Raw genomic sequence first — 20890 nt, forward strand, 5'->3', positions numbered from 1 at the left:
AAACTAGTAATACTTGTTATGGCCCTTTGAGTTGATGTTTAAGTTTTAAGAACATATTTTAGCCTGTACATTGTATTTGTTTCAGTATTGTTGGGCAGCCTACATATTATAGATGAAATTTCAGTTAATTGTGTTGTTCCTCTTACTTGCTTAAGATTATAATTGAAGTGGTACCTAATGATCCAGTGCAGTTGCTACCAGAATCTCCACCAGCTACTCCTGTAGTTTCAAATGTTCGAACTGTTGCCAGCCGGACTCTGATCAAGGATTTATGGCTCCATATAAAGGTAATGTTGTTTTGCTGCAAAGCAGTAGTTGGAGCAATAAATAAAGGATAGTTAAAAATGTGATGTATTTTGCTCATAAAAATTATCATTACCTTTAACTGTAAAATGTTGGATAAGTAGATCAATATCATTGGATGCAGCTGTTCAAAACTCAGAACTGTTTAAAAAACATTTTAAAAAAAAACTTGCTGTCTACATTACAAAATAAAAAATTGGGTTGCTTTTTTTTCCAAAAAGTATGAACATAGAAATTACATTACATGCTGTTATTTCCTTTACTATTTCTGTAGACTTGAATTTGTAAGTTGTTGACAACAGGTGGTGCTACTACCCCTGAAACAGATCTTTACTGGCTCCCAGTGGAGCAGATTACTGTCATACCAGTGAACAAGGTCCACAGCAATTATCTTCAATACACAGTAGTTTATTGAGAGAATTACACAAGCGGTAAAGGGTTACATCAAGCACATAATTCCTATGTTAGACTTTAAGAGCTATACATTAAGACCAGTACATTCCTCTTAATGAGTGTCTCTTTTACAAACATGCCTTGTGCTAGTCTCATGCAGTTCCTGCTTGGCAAACGGAGAGGGCGGTTACCAATTTTATAGATGGCTTCTTCCTTCCAGGTCTGTGGTGGTTCAGTGATGAGACAGAACACAGCTTTATGCAAGCAAACAGGCTGGTCAGCGGAGATGGGCTGTTCTGCCCCCCCGCCTTCCACCTTCTCCTTTTATTATATTTCTCCCCCTAAGCATTACACACTGCTACACAAAGGAATGTATGACGTTGATTCATATACTTAGTTACCATCCTCTATCTACTACAATCCTGGTTCTCAGGCCTTGAGCCCAGGCTAAGAAAGCCTCCCACAGTTGCTGTCCAAACAATCAAGTTCTCATGGTTCATATCTAGCCCTTGTCCTTGGATAGAGCAATGTGTGCATTGCTTCTAGGAAACAGTCAGGGTGTGCCCCGCCTGCTTCCAGGTGGAATAGCTAAACATTAACCCTTCATCTCCCCGTTTTTTATTTATTGATAGTTGGCCATCTCATGGTAGCCGTCAATTTGTTTTGTCATGCTATTTAACTCCCAGACAGACAAGGACATAACCTGGGGAGCTTTCCAGGGCAAAATTTTACAAAGTCTTAACAAGGAAGGAATACATTGTACACAGCAGCAGCAAAAAAATAAGCCTAATAATTACAAACACAAAATAACCAAAAGCTTAACATCTGCAATATAATCATCTAAAAGGGGTACACTTCTTTTACTACAATTGTGACCAGCAAAAGGCAATATAAGTGTCATTCTACTAAGACAGCAAAGGGTGCCATCACTTAAATTTGCAGGAATATAATTAAAGGTGCATGAACCACAAGTAAAAACCCATCCTGATGGTAGGATGATATGGCCATAATTATATAAAACATTAACAGCATGGGAACAATTTAAAAGGGGTTGAGAAATTTTTCGACAGCCCAAGGGCACCTTTGTACTAGTGCAGTTAACTACACGCGCACAGGTGACATTGTGAGCCCCGGCCGGGTACGGTGTGTGGAGGGATATAGCCGTGCGAGGCAGAGTATAGTTGGCCAGGCCCCAATTAGCCATGCTAGAGTACTGGGAGGAAAGATTAGCATAAGCAGAGAACAGTGTCTTATTCTCCATCTTCTCAGGATGATGACATACTGGAATAAGGCATGTACCTAACAAATCTCCGGCTGCTACAGAATTAGATAAACAAAAGTGGGTAACATTTGCTATGGAAGCCAATCTTTCCCATATGTTATATGTCATTCGGGCTTGTAACGGGGGAGGCACTTCCGAGCCAACCCCTACAGGAAATAGCAGGCACAAAAGGCACACAATCATCACAGAATTAGCAGTGATTTGGGCGAGAATCGCCACAAACAAAGTCTCAGGAGTCTCTGGCTGTTGATCTGCTGCCAGTCTTCGTTGGGCCGCTGCGACCAATGCTTTTACTGCTCCCCATGTCACGGGCTGGCTTGGGACGCTACGCCTCCTCCGTCTCCGTCCCACTGTTATCGACCCGGGGGGCAACGCAGTCTCCTCCAAGGTCAGCTGAAACTCTGGTATGGGATTCGACAGCCCCTGGTGCCATGCCATGTTGTTTAAGTGCCGGTCGCACACACCGAGCTGGAACCCACAACGGTCCTGCAGGGAGAGACACAGCAGCATATCCCCGACCCCAAGTGATTAGAGGTACTGGGCCCAGCCACTGTGGATCGGGCAGCTGACGGTAAAAGACACGCGGTCTTTCCAGTACCTCAGATTTGTGAAAATGCCGATCCGCAGGGGTCTGCTGATCTGCATTCAGTGTTAAATTATTTAAAGTAAACAAAAGGATATGCATTTGTTGTTAAATGTCTCCTAAGGTTCAGAGACGCAGCTCCCCTTGTTTTAATTGTTTATTTAGCAAGGTTTCGAGTGTGCGATTGGCACATTCAACAATGGCTTGGCCCGTGGAATTATAAGGGATTCCGTGTTTAAGACGGACGTCCCAGCGGGCACAAAAGGTGGAGAGGGCTGCAGAGCAGTAGGCTGGGGCATTATCTGTTTTAATTTGGCAGGGGCGACCCATAACAGAAAAGCAGGCCAGCAAATGGTGAATAACTTTGTTAGTGGCTTCCCCACATTGTGGGGAAGCCCAAAAGAAAGCCTGAATAAGTATCAACGGAAACATGTAAAAACAAATAGGGGCGGAATTGTGGCACATGAGTAACAGCCATCTGCCACAGCTGATTTGCTGCGGTACCTCGGGGGTTAACGGCATAAGAAAAAGTAGGAGCAGCAGCAGCACAGTGGGGGCAGGAACGAACAATGAAATGTGCATGATCAGCAGGAATGTGAAACTGCCGGGCCAAAACAGAGGCAGACTAATGCTTTCAATGGGGTCAGAAAAAAGGGAATTTACCTGACCACGCAACACGCGATCGGCGCGTGCATTGCCCTCAGTGAGTGGCCCAGGCAGAGGGGTATGACTGCAAATATAAGCAACAAAGTAAGGGAAATGACAAGTGGCAAAAAGGTGCTGCAAAAACAAAAACAGGCGAAGGAGGTCTGCATCAACCTGAGGGGTAATGAGGGCAAGGGGTAAATGATCAATTACCTAATAAACATAATGGGTATCCACAATTAAATCAAAGGGACAATCAGCAAAAGGTTGAAAGGCCAAAATAACAGCAGCTAATTCTGAGGGCAAAGGGGGATGGTAAAAAAACAATCTTTTAAATCTAACACACAAAGTTGATCGGTTTGAGGAATTAAATTTGGATTTGGCAAGCCAAATTGCAAGGGGCCCATAGGTTGGATGCGTTTATTTATTTCCCTTAAATCATGTAACAGCTGCCAAGCACCCGATTTTTTCTTAATAACAAACACCGGGGTGTTCCAGGGACTAGTGGAGCTCTCCAGTCACTGTGCTTGCAAATGCTGCTGCACAAGCGAATGAAGTGCTTTTAGCTTTTTTAGAGGGAGGGGCCACTGGTCAATTTATACGGGCTTTAAGGATTGCCATACCAAGGGTAAGGCGGAGGGCACGGTGGATGAGGGAGGGTTTTGGGCCATCAGATGTTAATATCGAGGGTGGTGTCTAACTTTGTAAGTAAATCACGGCCCCAAATATTGAGGTGGACAGGGAGCACAAAAGGGCGGATTGTAGCAAGGGCACGGCCTCCTGGTTTAGAGACCGTGACCCAAGACAAACTTTGGCGCCCGGGTTTGCTACCCCCAATCCCCCACAACTCTTTAGAAGGAACTGTTGGCCAACTGACTGGCCACTCCGGATCACGAATCACCGTAACGTCAGCTCCAGTGTCCACCAGCCCTGTAAAAGGAACATCATTTAAGAGAAGTGTTAACTGAGGTTTCGAGGGGCGGACTGACATTGTCAGAGCAACAAGTGGAGAAGACGCGCTGTGAGACGGCGAGTGAGACAACGTCGATCCAAAGCCGCCTCCGCCCCGAGTTCGATCCTCGGCAGCTGGCACCTGATAGGGGACTAAAATCAATTGTGCAATTGACCGTCCACGCGGGAGCGACTGTGGAAGATGAGTCCATACCTGAACCTTAATAATGCCAGTGTAATCAGCATCAATGACCCCTGGAATGACAAAAAAGCCCTGTTTCCCAGCATGTGAGCGAGGGAGAACAAGACCTACAAAGCCGGCAGGGAGAGGTCCCGTCACCTGTGTAGGTATGGCACAGACCTCCCCTGGCAGCCGAAAGTCAGTGTCCTCCTGCATGATCAAATCAAGCCCTGCACTTCCAGCAGTCGCCGCCCTCATAGAGTCTATGGATTCCAAGGCAGAGGAGCGATTGCCTGAGTAGGAAACACCCCCGTTTGGCCCTGGGTTCGGGGGGGACCCGTCGCGCAGTTTCCCGACCCGCTACGACACTGATTAGCCCAGTGATAACCTTTGCCACACTTGGGGCACTTCTTTGAGGGTCGGGCTGGTGCCTTAGATGAGCGGCACTCCCGCTGAAAATGACCCTCCTTACCACAGCGGTAACAGCGCTTCCCCTCCTTCCCAGTTTTTCTGAGGGCGGCAGCCAGAACTCCAGCCTTGTGGGCTTGTGTGCCAATGTTCTGGCACGCCCGCAGCATGTCTGAGAGCTCTAAAATACCAGAGGCTTGTGCTGCCTGGAGAGCACGGTGGCAATCCTCGTTTGCATTTTCAACTGCCAATTTTAACAGGAGCTCGTGAGCTGCCTCAGTGTTATCCACCTGTCGGAGGATAGCCTCCTGCAATCTGTTGGTAAAATCCAAAAAGGACTCTGAGGCACCCTGACGGATACTGACAAAGCTTTTGGTAGGCTTGCCTGAATCCGGGACCTTCTTGAAAGCATGCTGGGCACAGGTGGAAATAATGGGGAAGACGGCCTGAGGGAGCTGAGACTGCATCTCAATAGTAGCAAACGGGCCCTCCCCTGCCAAATGCTCATAAATGATACCGCGCTCTCTATGAGCTTGGCGTTCTGCCATCTGCCGATACTCACTAAGCCAAATAACATACTGACTGGGTGACAACATCATGCGCAGCAGCGTTTTCCAATCCTCAGGGATTAGGGAGTACCCAGTACCCATCCCTTCAATGAGACCACGCACAAAGGTGCTAGTCAGGCCAAATTCACGAATTGCTTTCTTTACCTCTCTAACCACCGAGTATGGCAGAGTGTTCCAGGTGCCCACGGGGTTGCCCTGGTCATCATTCTGCCAGGTCACCGGGCAAACGGAGACCAGATCAGCCAGCTCCTCCGCTGTAAGATCTGATCGAGCTTTTGCTGCGTGAACCATTTGTTGCACCAGCGAAAGCTTCTGAGCAGATGCAGATGACCCTCCGGGGGGCCCCACGGGGGGAGGGTGATCACACACCGGCTCCGGTGGGGAAGGCCAGGGAGGCGGTGGTAATAGAGGCACTGGGGGCGAAGCAGGGGGAGGGATGGCTGCAGGAGCGGACGGGGGTGGCGGGATCGGCAGCCCCTCTGTTGGTGCTGGAGAGGGCCTTTCCGAGGCGACACGCTGTGTCGCATCGCCAGGAGGGGGGATGGCTGCAGGAGCGGACGGGCGTGGCGAGATCACCAGCCTCGCAAGGGAGCGCCTGTCGGAGGCGACACGCTGTACCATGTCGCGGCAGAGGTGCCAGGCATGTAAAGCCTGCACGGGCGCCCGAGGCTCTTCGTGCAATGTCTGGCCCAATCGCTCCCAGTCCGCTAGCTTAAGGCTTCCGGCTTCAGGATACCACGGGCACTTGGCACGCACCTCCTGTAGCAGGAGAGTAAGTGCTCGAGCCGGGCAGTCATGCTGAGCCTTATGCAGCAAATACTGCAGCTCATTGCGGTGTTGCACTTGCAAAGCAGAGAGGGAGCTTCCCATACTTACCACAATGAAAAATACTCACCGGGATCCACGAAGCGGATGAGTGACGCGTCTGAAACCCTTGCCGGGCGAGGTGAGTGCTGAGGGCCCCACGTTTGGGCGCCAGTTGTGGCGGTTCAGTGATGAGACAGAACACAGCTTTATGCAAGCAAACAGGCTGGTCAGCGGAGATGGGCTGTTCTGCCCCCCCGCCTTCCACCTTCTCCTTTTATTATATTTCTCCCCCTAAGCATTACACACTGCTACACAAAGGAATGTATGACGTTGATTCATATACTTAGTTACCATCCTCTATCTACTACAATCCTGGTTCTCAGGCCTTGAGCCCAGGCTAAGAAAGCCTCCCACAGTTGCTGTCCAAACAATCAAGTTCTCATGGTTCATATCTAGCCCTTGTCCTTGGATAGAGCAATGTGTGCATTGCTTCTAGGAAACAGTCAGGGTGTGCCCCGCCTGCTTCCAGGTGGAATAGCTAAACATTAACCCTTCACAGGTCTGTTCTTCTCAGCCCTCCGATCTGTCTGAGATTCCCTCAAGACAAGGCCTTGGTTGCCTTGAGACCCCTCTAGTTCACAGTCTTACTCGAGCCTAACAGCTTTGCTTCTTCAAGTGTCAGTTAAGGAATCCTAGTCACAGTAATTTACTTTGCTTGATTCTTATACTCTTTTTCCTCAAAGGAGTCACATGTCTTAAAAGCATTCCCAGTGGGCGTGTGGTTATTAATTTAGTATTTTAGAAGGAGCTAGGGGGATGGTACCGAACGAAACTCCTCAATCATTCACTCTGGCTCTCTGCATGGTGTCCTTGCTGTAAGGTCACTATAACCAGGTCAACCTGTGCTCCATGCTGGAACTTTATACATGTGATAATTACTTTTGCATGGGCCCATATTTGCAAACTAATAGGTTCAATATCGATTTCACACGCAGACTTTGCTAGTCCTTTATCAAATCTGCTTCTGTTTAAAGGGGACCCTCCTCCCAGGATCCTCTGCAGCCCTTCAGCCATGTCAAGTTATGTTCACACCATTCATTCAGTATGTCCACACTAATTTGGCACCATCCCAACATAGGTCTTCTACTTTTATTCCTTTATATTCAAGATGGTGAGAAACTCGCACCTTAAACTGTTAATCCTACAAGTTACTCTGGTGTAGAGTGTAACTCTGAAAGTAAGCCACATGCTCTAGATGGTGCACTCACACCCCTCTTCTCCCGCTACCCCCCCAAAAAAGAAAAGAGAACCAGATTATTACAAGAGCCACAGAAGGTGAGCTCTTCCATGATTGCTCTTTGTTCTGCTGGGGGAAAGATTTGAACATCTTGTTATCATTCCCTCGCATCAGCCAAGACACACTTGGAGACATCTTAACAAGGATGGATCAGTCCTTGGAATTCTGAAAAAAACAGATTGTCCTTGCCGATCAAGGACTCACAGGATGTAAGTCTAGAAATCTTCCTGAACCTACAGATGAAGTCCAATTCTAAAGGAAAAAAAACATGAGTCCCATCCCAGCTTCTTAAGAGGGTTAATCGTGTTACTTGGCAACTCTGACTCCTTCTGAAGAAAAATCTAAAGAGCTCTTTTAGAGATGTTCCCTTTCATTTCCTCTCCAATTAAGTCAAGTTGTGAAGAGTGTACCATCGCCTTCCTCCTTCCCTCCTTCCTTGCAGGAAAAATCCAAAACGGAATAACTAGAAAAGTCAATCCTCTGGGAATCACAAGTCACCACCCTCTTGTCCTCTTCCCTGTCCCCCCCACCCCGCCCAAATCTTCCAACCCCCCCACAAGGACAAGAGAACCAAGAAGACTGAAAAATAAAATCAGGAAAAAAAGCCAGAAATCACCACAGATTTTCATCTCCTTCAATAAGTTCTAGTTCTTCTTCGAGTGCTTGTTCACATCCATTCCACATTAGGTGTGCACGTGTTGCGTGCACGAGCGTCGGAAACTTTTCCCCTTAGCAGTTCTTATCAGGCTAGTGAGGCCCCCCACGACTGGCGCCACTGTACCGTGCATATATACCCCTGCTGCCCAACCCCCTCCAGTTCCTTCTTACTGTCTGTGACGGCGCTGGAACAACCTCTCTCTCTTGTATGAGAGCAGTCCCTTAGCCTTTCTCTTGTAGATAAAAAGGGTTTTTTTCTTTCTCTCCTGCTGGTAATAGCTCACCTTACCTTATAGCTCTCGTTACAGTGTGTATGGTAACACCCATTGTTTCATGTTCTCTGTGTATATAAAATCTCCCCACCATATTTTCCACTGCATGCATCCGATGAAGTGAGTTGTAGCTCACGAAAGCTTATGCTCAAATTTGTTAGCCTCTAAGGTTCCACAAGTACTCCTGTTCTTTTTGCGGATACAGACTAACACGGCTGCTACTCTGAAATCTGTTGTCAGTTAGTTAGCATACACTTTGTTGTGGACACTTAAGTGATTAGGTGCTTGGAGGCTTCCAACACCTGCCGCGGGCCCACGGGTTTAAGGCTTGTGCCACATGCCGCAAGCCTATGCTAGTTAGTGACCCCCATCGGCTCATGTCTATGTTATCTGGGGGAAGAACATCAGACTGAGCGGTGTAAGATTTGCAAGGCGTTCAAGTCAAGAACAAAAAAAGAAAAAGACTTCCGTTTAAAGCAGTTGTTGATGGAAGCCACATTACAGCCACCAGGCCTGGAGTGCCCAACACCGGCTCCAGCTTCCTCAGTATATAGTGCCCCCAGAGCCGTCAGGAGACCCGGCACCGGCTAAACACCGAAAGCTGTCGGCCCCACAGCACCAGATTAGGTCCCGGCACCGCTCATCCTCCCCGGTGCAGGCCATGGTGCAGCCAAAAGGAAGGCACGGACATTCCCCGCAGAGGAGGCCGGCGCCTTCCAAGGCCCCGAGCGCTGATAAGAGTGGAAAGGCCACTGTACCGGCGCCGGCACTGGCAGCTCCAGCGCCACAAGTCCCACCGAGCCCAGGCCTAAGTGAGCTCAGTGCGGACGATGGGCTCGAGAACTTAATGGATCAGCCCTCCATGCCTGGCACCTTTGAGGTGGCAAAGGACCACATTGAGCTGTCAGCGACGAGCCCCCTCCCGTACAGGGAGAATCCTCCGGCACCCATGCCACGGGTGCCGTCGAGGGGTAAGCTGGCAGTGGTGTGCCGTTCGAGGACACCGTCCCAGCACCGCTCCTGGAGTTGGTCCCGGTCAAGCTCCACGTCTGTGGACTCCCAGTTACCTGCGGCTCAGAAGGAAGTCGCGGTACTGGGAGTGGATCGGCACGAGGAATTAACGGACGAGGTACGATCCCCGGCACCGGGAGGAGTCGAGACGGCCCTCGCTGGAGGACTCCCGCAGGTGCTGATCCCAGTCCCGAGAATGCCAGTCCCAGTCCAGATCCCGTTCCCAGGGATATCGGTACCAGTCTCGCTCCCATTCCGTTAGGAGCCGCTCATCAACCTCCCGCCGGCACAGATCGTTGGCACCGCTGTGGCCTTCGTGGTTGGTGTCACCGCAGTCCGGCGCCAACTCCGGCTGTTACAGTCACTTGCACCATTCTCTGGACAGCAAGGACCCTCAGATGGGATGGCACCCCCAATGGGGGCTGCCAGGTCATTGGCCCTTCTGTACTCCTTGGGCCTATCAACAGCACCAAGGGGCCCCATCCAGGGCGAGCTACTCGGTGCAGCGATCCTGGTCCCCACACCGACGCCTGACAGCGCCGGAAGCCACATTATCTGGGCCTCCAGCGTCCCCCGGGGGAAACCAGAGAGAACAGCACCGAGTCTGGTGCGTCCTGAAGTCTCCCGCCCCAGCACGAGTTGGAGGCCCCTCCCGCGGGTGAAGGGGAGCAGGAAGACCAGCCAGAGGGGGCTGAGCAGCTGCTAACCTCTTCGTCATCCCTGGATGAGGTGGCGGGAACAGTGGTGTCCAGCCTCCACCCATAGACCACAGAGCCCACCAGGAGCTACTGCGTAGGGTTGCCCAGAACTTGGGGCTGCAGGTCGAGGAGACGGTTGAGCAGGAGAACCCCATGGTGGACATTTTGAGCCCCGAAGGTCCATCTAGAATAGCGCTTCCACTCATTAAGACCATCCAATCGAATTATAAGACTATATGGCAGACCCTGGCCTCCAGCGCTCCAACGGCCAAGAGTGTGGAGCGCAAGTACTTTGCCCCATCAAAGGGCTGCGAATTCCTATTTTGCCACCCAAGTCCGTGCTCCCTGGTGGTCTCGGCGGTGAACAAAAAGGAGCGCCATGGTCAACAGGCCCCGGCACCTAAGGACAAGGAGGCAAAACACCTGGACCTTTTTGGCAGAAAGGTGTACTCATCGGGGGGCCTTCAGCTGAGGATTGCTAACCAGCAGGCCATCCTCAACAGGCATAATTTTAATTCCTGGGCAACGGTGGGGAAGTTTAAGGACAACCTCCTGCAAGGTTCCCAACGAGTTTACGGCCCTGGTGGACGAGGGTAAGGCAGTGGCTAAGATCTCTCTCCAGGCCTCCCTGGTTTCAGCAGACGTGGCGGCCAGAACAATCGCATCGGGGGTGGTCATGAGGTGCTCGGCATGACTGCAGGAGTCAGGCCTGCCGCCTGAGGTCCAGAGTACACTCCAGGACCTCCCCTTTGAAGGGTCTGGGCTCTTTTCGCACCAGACAGATGCAAGGCTGCATAGCCTCAAGGACTCGAGGGCTACACTTAAGTCGCTGGGTATGCACACCCCGGTGATGCAGAGGAAGCCCTTTAAGCCGCAGCCTCCCCCTCAGCATCAGCACCAGCCTCATCACAGGCACGAGCCTTACCATAGGCGAGGCAGGGATAATAGGTGACGGCGCAATAATAACAATAATAGTGCGCCGGGCCAGAACCAAGGTCAGCACAAATCCCAGCCGGACACTAAGCCAGGCTTTTGAAGGTGCACTCGAGGACAGCGAACCAGACCAGTCACCGGATCTGTCCCCTTGTTTCCTGAACCACCTGGCCCGTTTCTCCCAGACATGGTCCAGCATTACTTTGGACCATTGGGTCTTACGCACAGTACGGAATGGGTACTCGCTGCAATTCTCTTCCCTCCCTCCCACCCCCCTTCCCTGTCCCTCTTCAGGGACCCCTCTCATGAGCATCTCCTAGAGAAAAAGGTTCACTCACTGCTACAAGCGGGGGCGGTGGAGGCTGTGCCGCACGGCCTAAGGTGGAAAGGTTTCTACTCCCAGTACTTCCTCATCCCCAAGGCCAAAGGGGGCCTTCGTCCTGTTTTAGACCTGCGAAAGCTCAACAAGTTGCTGGTCAAGGCGCGGTTCTGCATGGTCTCTCTGAGCACCATCATCCATTCCCTGGATCCAGGAGGCTGGTACGCTGCCATCGACATGAAGGACGCATACTTTCATATCGCCATCCACCCAGCTCATTGGTGGTTCTGGCACTTCACCGTGGGCCAAGAGCATTACCAGTTTGCAGTTCTCCCGTTTGGTCTAGCTGCCGCGCGGCCCCACGGGTGTTCATGAAATGTAGGGCGGCGGTGGCAGCCTTCTTACGGAGGCAGAGGGTCTGGGTTTACCCGTACCTCGACAATTGGCTCTTGGTTGATCTATCTGGAGCGGAAGGGCAGGGCCACATGGAGGTGGCCCTGAGATTGTTTTGTGAGCTGGGGCTCCTGGTCAATGTCCCCACCCAGGCAGGGACTCCCTGGACTTGGAAGTGACAGCCCCAATGGACATGCTGGACTCCCTGCAGTGGTGGCAGTCCCAGCCTGTGGTTTGCGAAGGCATCCCCTTTGCTACCCCACAGCTGGACCTGATGCTGGTGACAGACGCCTCAGACCACGGATTGGGGGCTCACCTGGGGGACCTCAGGACTCAGGGCTTGTGGTCCAGAGCAGAGTGGTCGCTTCATATCAGTGTGAAGGAGCTCAGGGTGGTTCGTCTAGCCTGCCAGACCTTTCACGTCACTCTGAGTGGTCACAACGTGACAATTCTGACAGACAACACTACCACCATGTTTTATAAAAACAAGCGGGGCAGGGCCTGTTCCTTGCCGCTCTGTCGCAAGGCTCTCCTACTCTGGGACTTTTGTATAGCCCATGCCATTCTCCTTGAGGCATCCTATCTCCTGGGGGTTCAAAACGAGCTGGCAGACTGCCTCAGCAGATCGTATCGCATGCACGAGTGGACGCTCAGAGCAGACGTCTTGCTTTCGCTCTTCCACAGGTGGGAGTTTACCTGGGTATACCTGTTTGCCACCAGCTGAGGGCTCTCACCTCTGAGCCACCATATATAGTGTTTTACAAGGATAAGGTTCAGCTCCGACCGTATATAGTGTTTCACAAGGATAAGGTGCAGCTCTGATCGCACCCCAAGTTCCTCCCTAAGGTGGTCTCGCAATTCCATTTGGGCCAGGACATTTGTCTGCCAGTGTTTTTTTTCCAAAACCCCATACGGACCCGAGTCACCACAGCCTACACACCCTGGATGTCCGTCGAGCACTGGCGTTCTATTTGGAGCACACCAAACCCTTTCTTAAATCTGTGCAGCTGATCGTGGCCATAGCTGAGAAGATGAAAGGCCTCCCGGTGTCAGCACAGGGGATCTCGTATCTTGGATAACAAGCTGCATCGAGGGGTGCTATGAGCTTGTAGGTGTTCCGGCCCCAGCAGTCACAGCCCACTCGACCAGGGCGCAAGCGACTTCCACTGCTTTCCTGGCACAGGTCCCGATCCAGGAGATCTGAGAGTGGTGGCTACTGTGTTAAGATAGAATATTAGAAAGTAGGACTAGAAGGGACCTCAGTAGGCCATCTATTCCAGCCCCCGCACTGAGGCAGGACCAAGTAACCCAGGCCATCGCTGACAAGTGTTTTGCCTAACCAGTTCTTAAAAACCTTCAATATCAGGCAATCCATAACCTCCCTTGGAAGCCTATTCCAGTGCTTAACTATCCTTAACGTTTTTCCTAATATCTAACCTACATTTTCTGTGCTGCAGATTAAGCCCATTACTTTTTGTCCTACCTTCAATGGATATGAAAAACAATTGATCACTGTCCTCTTTATAACAGGCCTTTCATAAATTAGAAGATCCTTTTCAGGTTTCCTCTCAGTATTCTTTTCTCAAGACTAAAAATGCCAAGTTGTTTTTTTTAACCTTTCCTCATAAGTCATGTTTTCTAAGTGTAGCAGGGCCCGCTTTGCTCCTGTCTCTGCTCTGTTCCAAAAGCCACTCAGAGACTCTGGGGCTCAGCAGTCACTGGTCCAGTTTATTTACAGTACCACCACCGCACCATATACAGCTTGGGGATTTCAGCCTTAAGGACTTCTCAGCCTCTGCATCCAGGAGGGAAAAGCTACTGCTCTCCTTCCAGTCTCTGGCTTTCCTCTGGCTTCCTTCCTCTGGGCCTGTTTGTAGCCCCGGGCCAATGAGTTTGTCAGCTGTTTCCCATTTGCCAATCAGGTGCAGGTTTCTCTAGCCAGCTCCAGTTTACGTCCCTCAGTTGGAACTGGCATGCCAGAGGGCTGGCTCAGGAGCTCCTGCCCAACACCCTTCACACTAAACTTTATCATTTTGTTGCTCTCTTCTGAATTCTCTCCAAATTGTCCAAAATGTGGGGCCCAGAACTGGCCCTGGTACTTCTACTGAGGCATCACCAGTGCTGAGCAGAGCAAGATGATTACCTCCCATATCTTACATATGACATTCCTGTAAATACACCCCAAAATGATATTAGCATTGTTGACTTGTATTTAATTTGTGGTCCATTGTAACCCCCATATCCTCTTCTGGAGTACTACCAGCTAGCCAGTTATTCTCCATTTTGTATTTGTGCATTTGATTTTTCTAGGCCTAACTGTGGTGCTTGCACTTGTCTTTATTGAGTTTCATCTTGTTGATTTCAGACCAATTTTCCAATATGTTCAGGTCATTTCAAATTCTAATGCTATCATCCAAAGTGCTTGCAATCCCTTCCACCGCGGTGTCAGCTGCAAATTTTGTAACTGTGCTCTCCACTCCATTATCCAAGTAATTAATGAATAGTATCAGATGCAGGACAGACCCCTGTGGCATCCCACTAGATATGTCCTCCCACTACTCTGAGTATGGTCTTTCAACAAGTTGTGCACCCACCTTATAGATCCTGCCAGAGAAAGCATATGCACAGACTAAAGCCAATAATAAATATCTCCCATCCAAAACGAAAACCTTCAGAGGTCATGAGGGAGGAGTGGGGAACTCCTGAAAATAGTTAATTAGCGAGCCTTGAGATTGTGCAGGCCCCAGAATGGAAGAAATGTGTCTTTGTGATCTCCACTGTTGATACAGTGGTGACATCCTTACCAGAGGATAATGGATAATTCCTGTTAAGAGGGATGTTTTTTCCAGAGATCCTGTAGACAGGAAGATAGAAGCCACCCTGAGAGAGAACTTCAGAGCCTTTTCAGAGCCCTAGTGGCAACCAAATGCTTTGCTAGAGTGTCAGTAAGTGATGTAATGTCCTAAAAATATTCAATGCCCACAACCATGGCAAATTCTGTCCATACTAAAGAAGATATTCCTAACTATAACATTAGTGATGAAGTGTTCCAGGGATTCCATGATCCTTGCTGTGAGACCAATGTCAACCAGTTCAGTGGTCAGATGCCAACTTTAGCTTTACACTCGGTCAGTAGATAACTTCTACAAAACAAATTTGAGTACCATTACTACTATTTCAAGTGATTATCCACATATTTCACTTCTGGTGCACATGTATACCATAAATGTGAGATCAGATTCTTTTAAGCTAGTAGCGTCTGTTGGTGCTGCCTCTCCATCCTTGATGTGCTCATGGTTCCAACCCAAGGACATAAAAGGCTGAGTCGAACAACCATCCCTCAGTTCCTTCTTACTGCCCATTGCAACAAGACAGAACCCCCGCAGCATCTGTTTACTTTGCACACCATGCAATCTCTTGTTAGCTAGTAAGTGTAGATAGTGTATTTACTAGTTTGCTTACATGCCTTGGCCAAAAAAATTAAAAACCTTTATAATGTGTTAGGGAATACTCCCAATTCCGGAACTCTCACCAATATGGCTGAAACAATTCCCTGGGATTTAAAACTTGCCCCTTTTGTGATGCTGCTGTTCCACTCGATGTCCATTCTAGGTGCCTGTTTTTCCTTGGTGAGGGTTATCCCTGATAAATGCTCTGTTTATCTTTCTCCAAATGAACCCAGAAAGCTCTCTCTACTGGAATGTTCAATGAAGGCATCTTCAGATCCAGGAGTGAAAAATCCTGTCAAGCCTGAATAGAAACTTTTGGCTAGTGCTCCTGTGAGCTGCAGTTCTACTCTCCAAGGATCACTGCTTTTACCTAGAACTTTACATAACAAAAACTAGCAGAGTTTCAAACTAGAAGAGTTTGAAAGGTTGTGTAACAGCACCACCTGGTGATTCCTTCTATAACAACATTCACCCTAAATCAAGGGTTCCAAAACTGGATTGCGCCTTCAGCGGATGGAGTCGTGGCAGTCCCTGGTGCGTGGAGGACAGCACTTTGTTCCGTGCAGTGTGACCTCACTCATGCTGTGCTCATGAGATCAAGCTGTACGGAGGATGTAATTTTGCTCTATAAAATGGCATCTTCAGATGATGTCTGGGGTCTTAGGAGGAAATAATTCATTAAAATGCGTTCATGCTGGCAAAGAGTTTGCGGGGGGAAGTTTGCTGTCCTAAATATTCAGTGCAAGTCTTATTCATGACCTACACAAATTCATTTTTATGTTTTCTTTTTTATTAAGGATGAATACAACAACAGTACAGGAAATAATTTGGTTGGCAAGGTAATAGCTGTAATTAAGAGTTCCAGTGAAGAAGATACAGAGATCCCAGTCTTTCAGGGGAAAGTTAAAACAATTGAGTTTCCATTTAACAGAGGATCTGCTGAAATTGTTGTAAGTGTTTTAATCACAATGAAAAATGCATTTTTATTTGAGGGTAACATTTCAGTCATTTTAATTAAATATTTTTTAATGGAATTCCTTGTTTTTTTCCATAGATTCATAGATTTTAAAGCTAAAAGGGACCATGAGACTATCTAATCTGACTTCCTGTATATCAGAGGCCATCAGATATCACTGTTATCTGTGTATTGAGCCCAATAAGTTGCTTTGACTAAAGCAGGTTGTCTAGTAAAGCATCCATTCTTGATTTGAAGACATCAAGAATCCACCACTTGCCTTGGTAGTTTGTTCCAATGGTCTGTTATACCCATTATTCAGAATTTGTGCTTTATTTCCAATTTGAATTTGTCTGGTTTCAGTTTCTAGCCGTTAGTTCTTATTACACCTTTCTCCACTAGATAAGAGCGCTTTTGTACCTGGTATTTTCCCCTCCTGAAGATTACATATGCACTCTAATCAATTCACCTCTCAGACTTCTTTTTGATAAGCTAAACATATTGAGGTCTTCTTGAAATGTAGAAAAGGAATTTGTGAGTGACAGCACAAGAAGTATATTACGCTCTTAGTCCTATAATAGTTTTTCTTTTATACTGAGCAATTTATTTAAAACTTTTCAGTGGGAAGGGGGGAAATTACTTAATTTCATGGAGTGCCATTCTCGAGGAAAATGCTGGATAGTGCTTCACACTAGCTTCTGGAAGCAGAAATTAAAAAAAGTCTCTCTCCAACCACTAGCACTTGGCCTCAGAGAGCCAGTTTGGCAGCCAAACTCCATTCTTCTGCCTCAACAGCAAAACTGACAGTGTTGCAGTCTCCCTCTGGTTATGCTATGAACCTTCTTTCTTTCCTGGTTATCTTTCCCTGGTTTTCAGCTGTCCTGCTTGTTTTTTTCATTCTGGCATGGTAAGATCCTACTGCTTTGGACAGGAACTCCTGTTGTACCCCTCTCTCCCTTGAGGGAATGAGGGAGTACTTCTGTAGTGACCATCTTCAGCGACCCCTGTATGTCTTCTCCTTCCAGTAGCAGGTTGACTTGTAAAGGTATATCTGCATTGCCAGGTGAAGATGTGATTATAGCATGGTTTGGCATACCCCGTGTTAGCTTTAATGTAGCTAGCACAGGTAACAATAGCCGGATGGTGGCACGGACTTCAGCACAGGCTAGCAATCAGAATACCAGCCCTCGAGGGCATGTTTACACTGCAGCTCGGAGCTTACCTGCCAGCCCAGATAGACTTGTTTGTGCTAGCTTAGCTAAAAATAACTGTGGATGTGGTGGAACTCGCAGCAACTCAGACTAGCCCATCTCACTCCTGGGACCAAGCTTGGATGGCTAGCCCAAACTGCTGCAATTGCTGCAGCATCTATACTACAGTTTTTAAAGTGCTAGCAAGTCTGTCTACCTGGGCTGAGAGGCATGGTCCGGAATGCAGCGTAGACATACCTTTGAGGGCTGATACTCTGATTGCTAGTCTGTGTTGAAGTCCATGCCTCCACATCTGTCCTATTATTGTTACCCATTAAAGCTAACACAGGTATGCCTATCCATGCTACAATCATACCTTTACTTGGCAACGTAAACATAGCCGAATAACCACCAGTGCTCCCATTTATAGTATCTGAGAGCCTTTTGGTTTCATATAACTTAATGTATATGAGTAGACCTACCAAACTCAATGGGTCTATTCATGTGCATTAAGTATTTGCAGGATTGAGGTCTTTGTTAGTTATGAAACAGCTTTTTACTTTTTATTCAACTGTAATTTTGCCTCAGAAATTCAGGGATATTCTTAAATTTTGACAGCATTCCATAGAATCATAGAATATCAGGGTTGGAAGGGACCTCAGGAGGTCATCTAGTCCAACCCCCTGCTCAAAGCAGGACCAATCCCCGACTAAATCATCCCAGCCAGGGCTTTGTCAAGCCTGACCTTAAAAACTTCTAGGGAAGGAGATTCCACCACCTCCATAGGTAACACATTCCAGTGTTTCACCACCCTCATAGTGAAAAAGTTTTTCCTAATATCCAACCTAAATCTCCCCCACTGCAACTTGAGACCATTACTCCTTGTTCTGTCATCTGCTACCACTAAGAACAGTCTAGAGCCATCCTCTTTGGAACCCCCTTTCAGATAGTTGAAAGCAGCTATCAAATCCCCCCTCATTCTTCTCTTCTGAAGACGAAACATCCCCAGTTCCCTCAGCCTCTCCTCATAAGTCATGTGTTCCAGTCCCCTAATCATTTTTGTTGTCCTCCGCTGGACTCTTTCCAATTTTTCCACATCCTTCTTGTAGTGTGGGGGCCAAAACTGGACACACTACTCCAGATGAGGCCTCACCAGTGTCAAATAGAGGGGAACGATCACGTCCCTCGATCTGCTGGCAATGCCCCTACTTATACATCCCAAAATGACATTGGCCTTCTTGACAACAAGGGCACACTATTGACTCATATCCAACTTCCCGTCCACTGTAACCCTTAGGTCCCTTTCTGCAGAACTGCTGCCGAGCCATTCGGTCCCTAGTCTGTAGTGGTGCATTGGATTCTTCCGTCCTAAGTGCAGGACTCTGAACTTGTCCTTGTTGAACCTCATCAGATTTCTTTTGGCCCGATCCTCCAATTTGTCTAGGTCCCTCTGTATCCTATCCCTACCCTCCAGCGTATCTACCACTCCTCCCAGTTTAGTGTCATCTGCAAACTTGCTGAGGGTGCAATCCACACCATCCTCCAGATCATTTATGAAGATATTGAACAAAACTGGCCCCAGGACCGACCCCTGGGGCACTCCGCTTGATACTGGCTGCCAGCTAGACATGGAGCCATTGATCACTACCTGTTGAGCCCGACAATCTAGCCAGCTTTCTATCCACCTTATAGTCCATTCATCCAGCCCATACTTCTTTAACTTGCTGGCAAGAATACTGTGGGAGACAGTGTCAAAAGCCTTGCTAAAGTCAAGGAAAAACACGTCCACTGCTTTCCCCTCATCCACAGAGCCAGTTATCTCATCATAGAGGGCAATTAGATTAGTCAGGCATGACTTGCCCTTGGTGAATCCATGCTGACTGTTCCTGATCACTTTCCTCTCCTCTAAGTGCTTCAGAACTGATTCCTTGAGGTGAGGCTGACTGGCCTGTAGTTCCCAGGATCCTCCTTCTTCCCTTTTTTAAAGATGGGCGCTACATTAGCCTTTTTCCAGTCATCTGGGACCTCCCCCGATCGCCATGAGTTTTCAAAGATAATGGCCAATGGCTCTGCAATCACATCCGCCAACTCCTTTAGCACTCTCGGATGCAACACATCCGGCCCCATGGACTTGTGCTCGTCCAGCTTTTCTAAATAGTCCTGAACCACTTCTTTCTCCACAGAGGGCTGGTCACCTCCTTCCATCTTGACTAGAAGTATAGCTAAGGGTAAGTACCAGTTAGCATCATGAAACTGATAATCACATAGGTTTTCACTGATATTTTGAGTTTTGTGAACATGGAGAAATGAGGAGAATGGGGAAACAATTTTGATCTATAATATCTGTAACAGAACTTAAATTATGACTTACTAGAATTTTTGTTTCTTAGTAGTTGCTGACCAAATATCTATTTGCAATATCTTTTTGAAAGTCATTGAATTTCTCTAAAGGTTGTGTTGTTTTATTTCTTCTTGTATTGGCAACCTCTAAAAAGTGGCTTTCTTGTTTGGTTACGTAGAAATCTCTCCGCGTTAACAATGGAGTTCAACATTAGGTTTATTGTGATCATCACTTATATAAAGCTTGAGAAAGATGCTATGTATGTGCCGTTATTTAAGTTTCACCCAAACTAATTTTACTTTTATATCATTCTTGATGGTTGTGGTAATTGCTACATTAAACAGTAGGGAAAAATGAGGGTTTTAATAAGAAATTATTGAGAAATAGGATGGTCTAAAAATATAGTTTTTGGAAACGGGTTAATTTTCATCTTAGAGAAAGTGCCCTTTAATAATAAAATGACTTCTCTGTTAGAACTTTGTTAACACTTTGTTCATTCACTTGGGACCTACTGTCTATTTCCATAGTAACAGCAGCAACTTTAACTCAGCATTGGGAGATAGGCACTTTTGTTACCTGGGTTTATATATTTGGCCTCATTTCCCATTGTGTTTGCATTGTTTTCACATGATACAAATGCACTCTAATACTTCCAGGAAAATTTTACTTATGGGAGAGAGTATAAGGTATATTTTTTCTAAATGTTTGATCTTACTGAATTCTACAACTACAATTCTTTAACAAAGTACAATTCTTTGTTTTTAACAAAGTAAAACTGATATTTTAGTCCTTAAACTTAAGGTATAGAGTGTTTAATCTTCAAATTTTTATTAAGAAAAGAAATTATAAATATTGTTAATTAAAGATAAAAGATAGTTATTGATAAATTTCAAAGTCAGTATTTAAAACATTATCCATATTTTATAAATAGTACTTAGTCAGCCATATGAGATTTGACTAGGAAAAATTCATAAGTCAAATTTTATTTGTTGTGATACATTTGTGCATATTATATGATGTACATGTGTGTATATTTGTTTCTACAGAATCTAGTACTGGCAGAAAACAGCCCTGGAAGAGATAGCACTGAATATATTCTTGAATTTGAGGCAGACTTACCAGCTTTGGCAAAACCTCTGGAACCATACCGTCTATCATTTATGTTTTACAATGGTGAGTTTCAAAAGTAGCTTCAAAATACTTCTCATTCCTAAAGTTTGACTTTTATTTCACCCCCAGAAAAATCCATGTTG

At 47.3% G+C, this 20890-nt stretch overlaps 1 protein-coding gene across 9 annotated transcripts in view; it reads left to right on the forward strand.

Moving 5' to 3' along the window:
* The window catches only part of SMCHD1 (structural maintenance of chromosomes flexible hinge domain containing 1), a 182618-nt gene that overhangs the window by 120093 nt on the left and 41635 nt on the right, over positions 1 to 20890 (forward strand). For 8 of the 9 annotated variants that reach the window (XR_012157252.1, XR_012157253.1, XM_073331466.1 and 5 more), the window contains 3 exons: positions 156 to 287; positions 15949 to 16101; positions 20684 to 20810. Coding sequence is in view for 7 of the 9 variants with exons in the window: in XM_073331466.1 (XP_073187567.1) it covers positions 156 to 287; positions 15949 to 16101; positions 20684 to 20810 (412 nt within the window). In the remaining 2 variants the exon portion in view is untranslated. The remainder of the gene's footprint in view (positions 1 to 155; positions 288 to 15948; positions 16102 to 20683; positions 20811 to 20890) is intronic. The other variant, XM_073331462.1, reaches the window with a different exon arrangement.

The sequence above is a fragment of the Lepidochelys kempii genome, chromosome 2 (genome assembly GCF_965140265.1).
Source record: "Lepidochelys kempii isolate rLepKem1 chromosome 2, rLepKem1.hap2, whole genome shotgun sequence".
Lineage (NCBI taxonomy): Eukaryota > Metazoa > Chordata > Testudines > Cheloniidae > Lepidochelys > Lepidochelys kempii.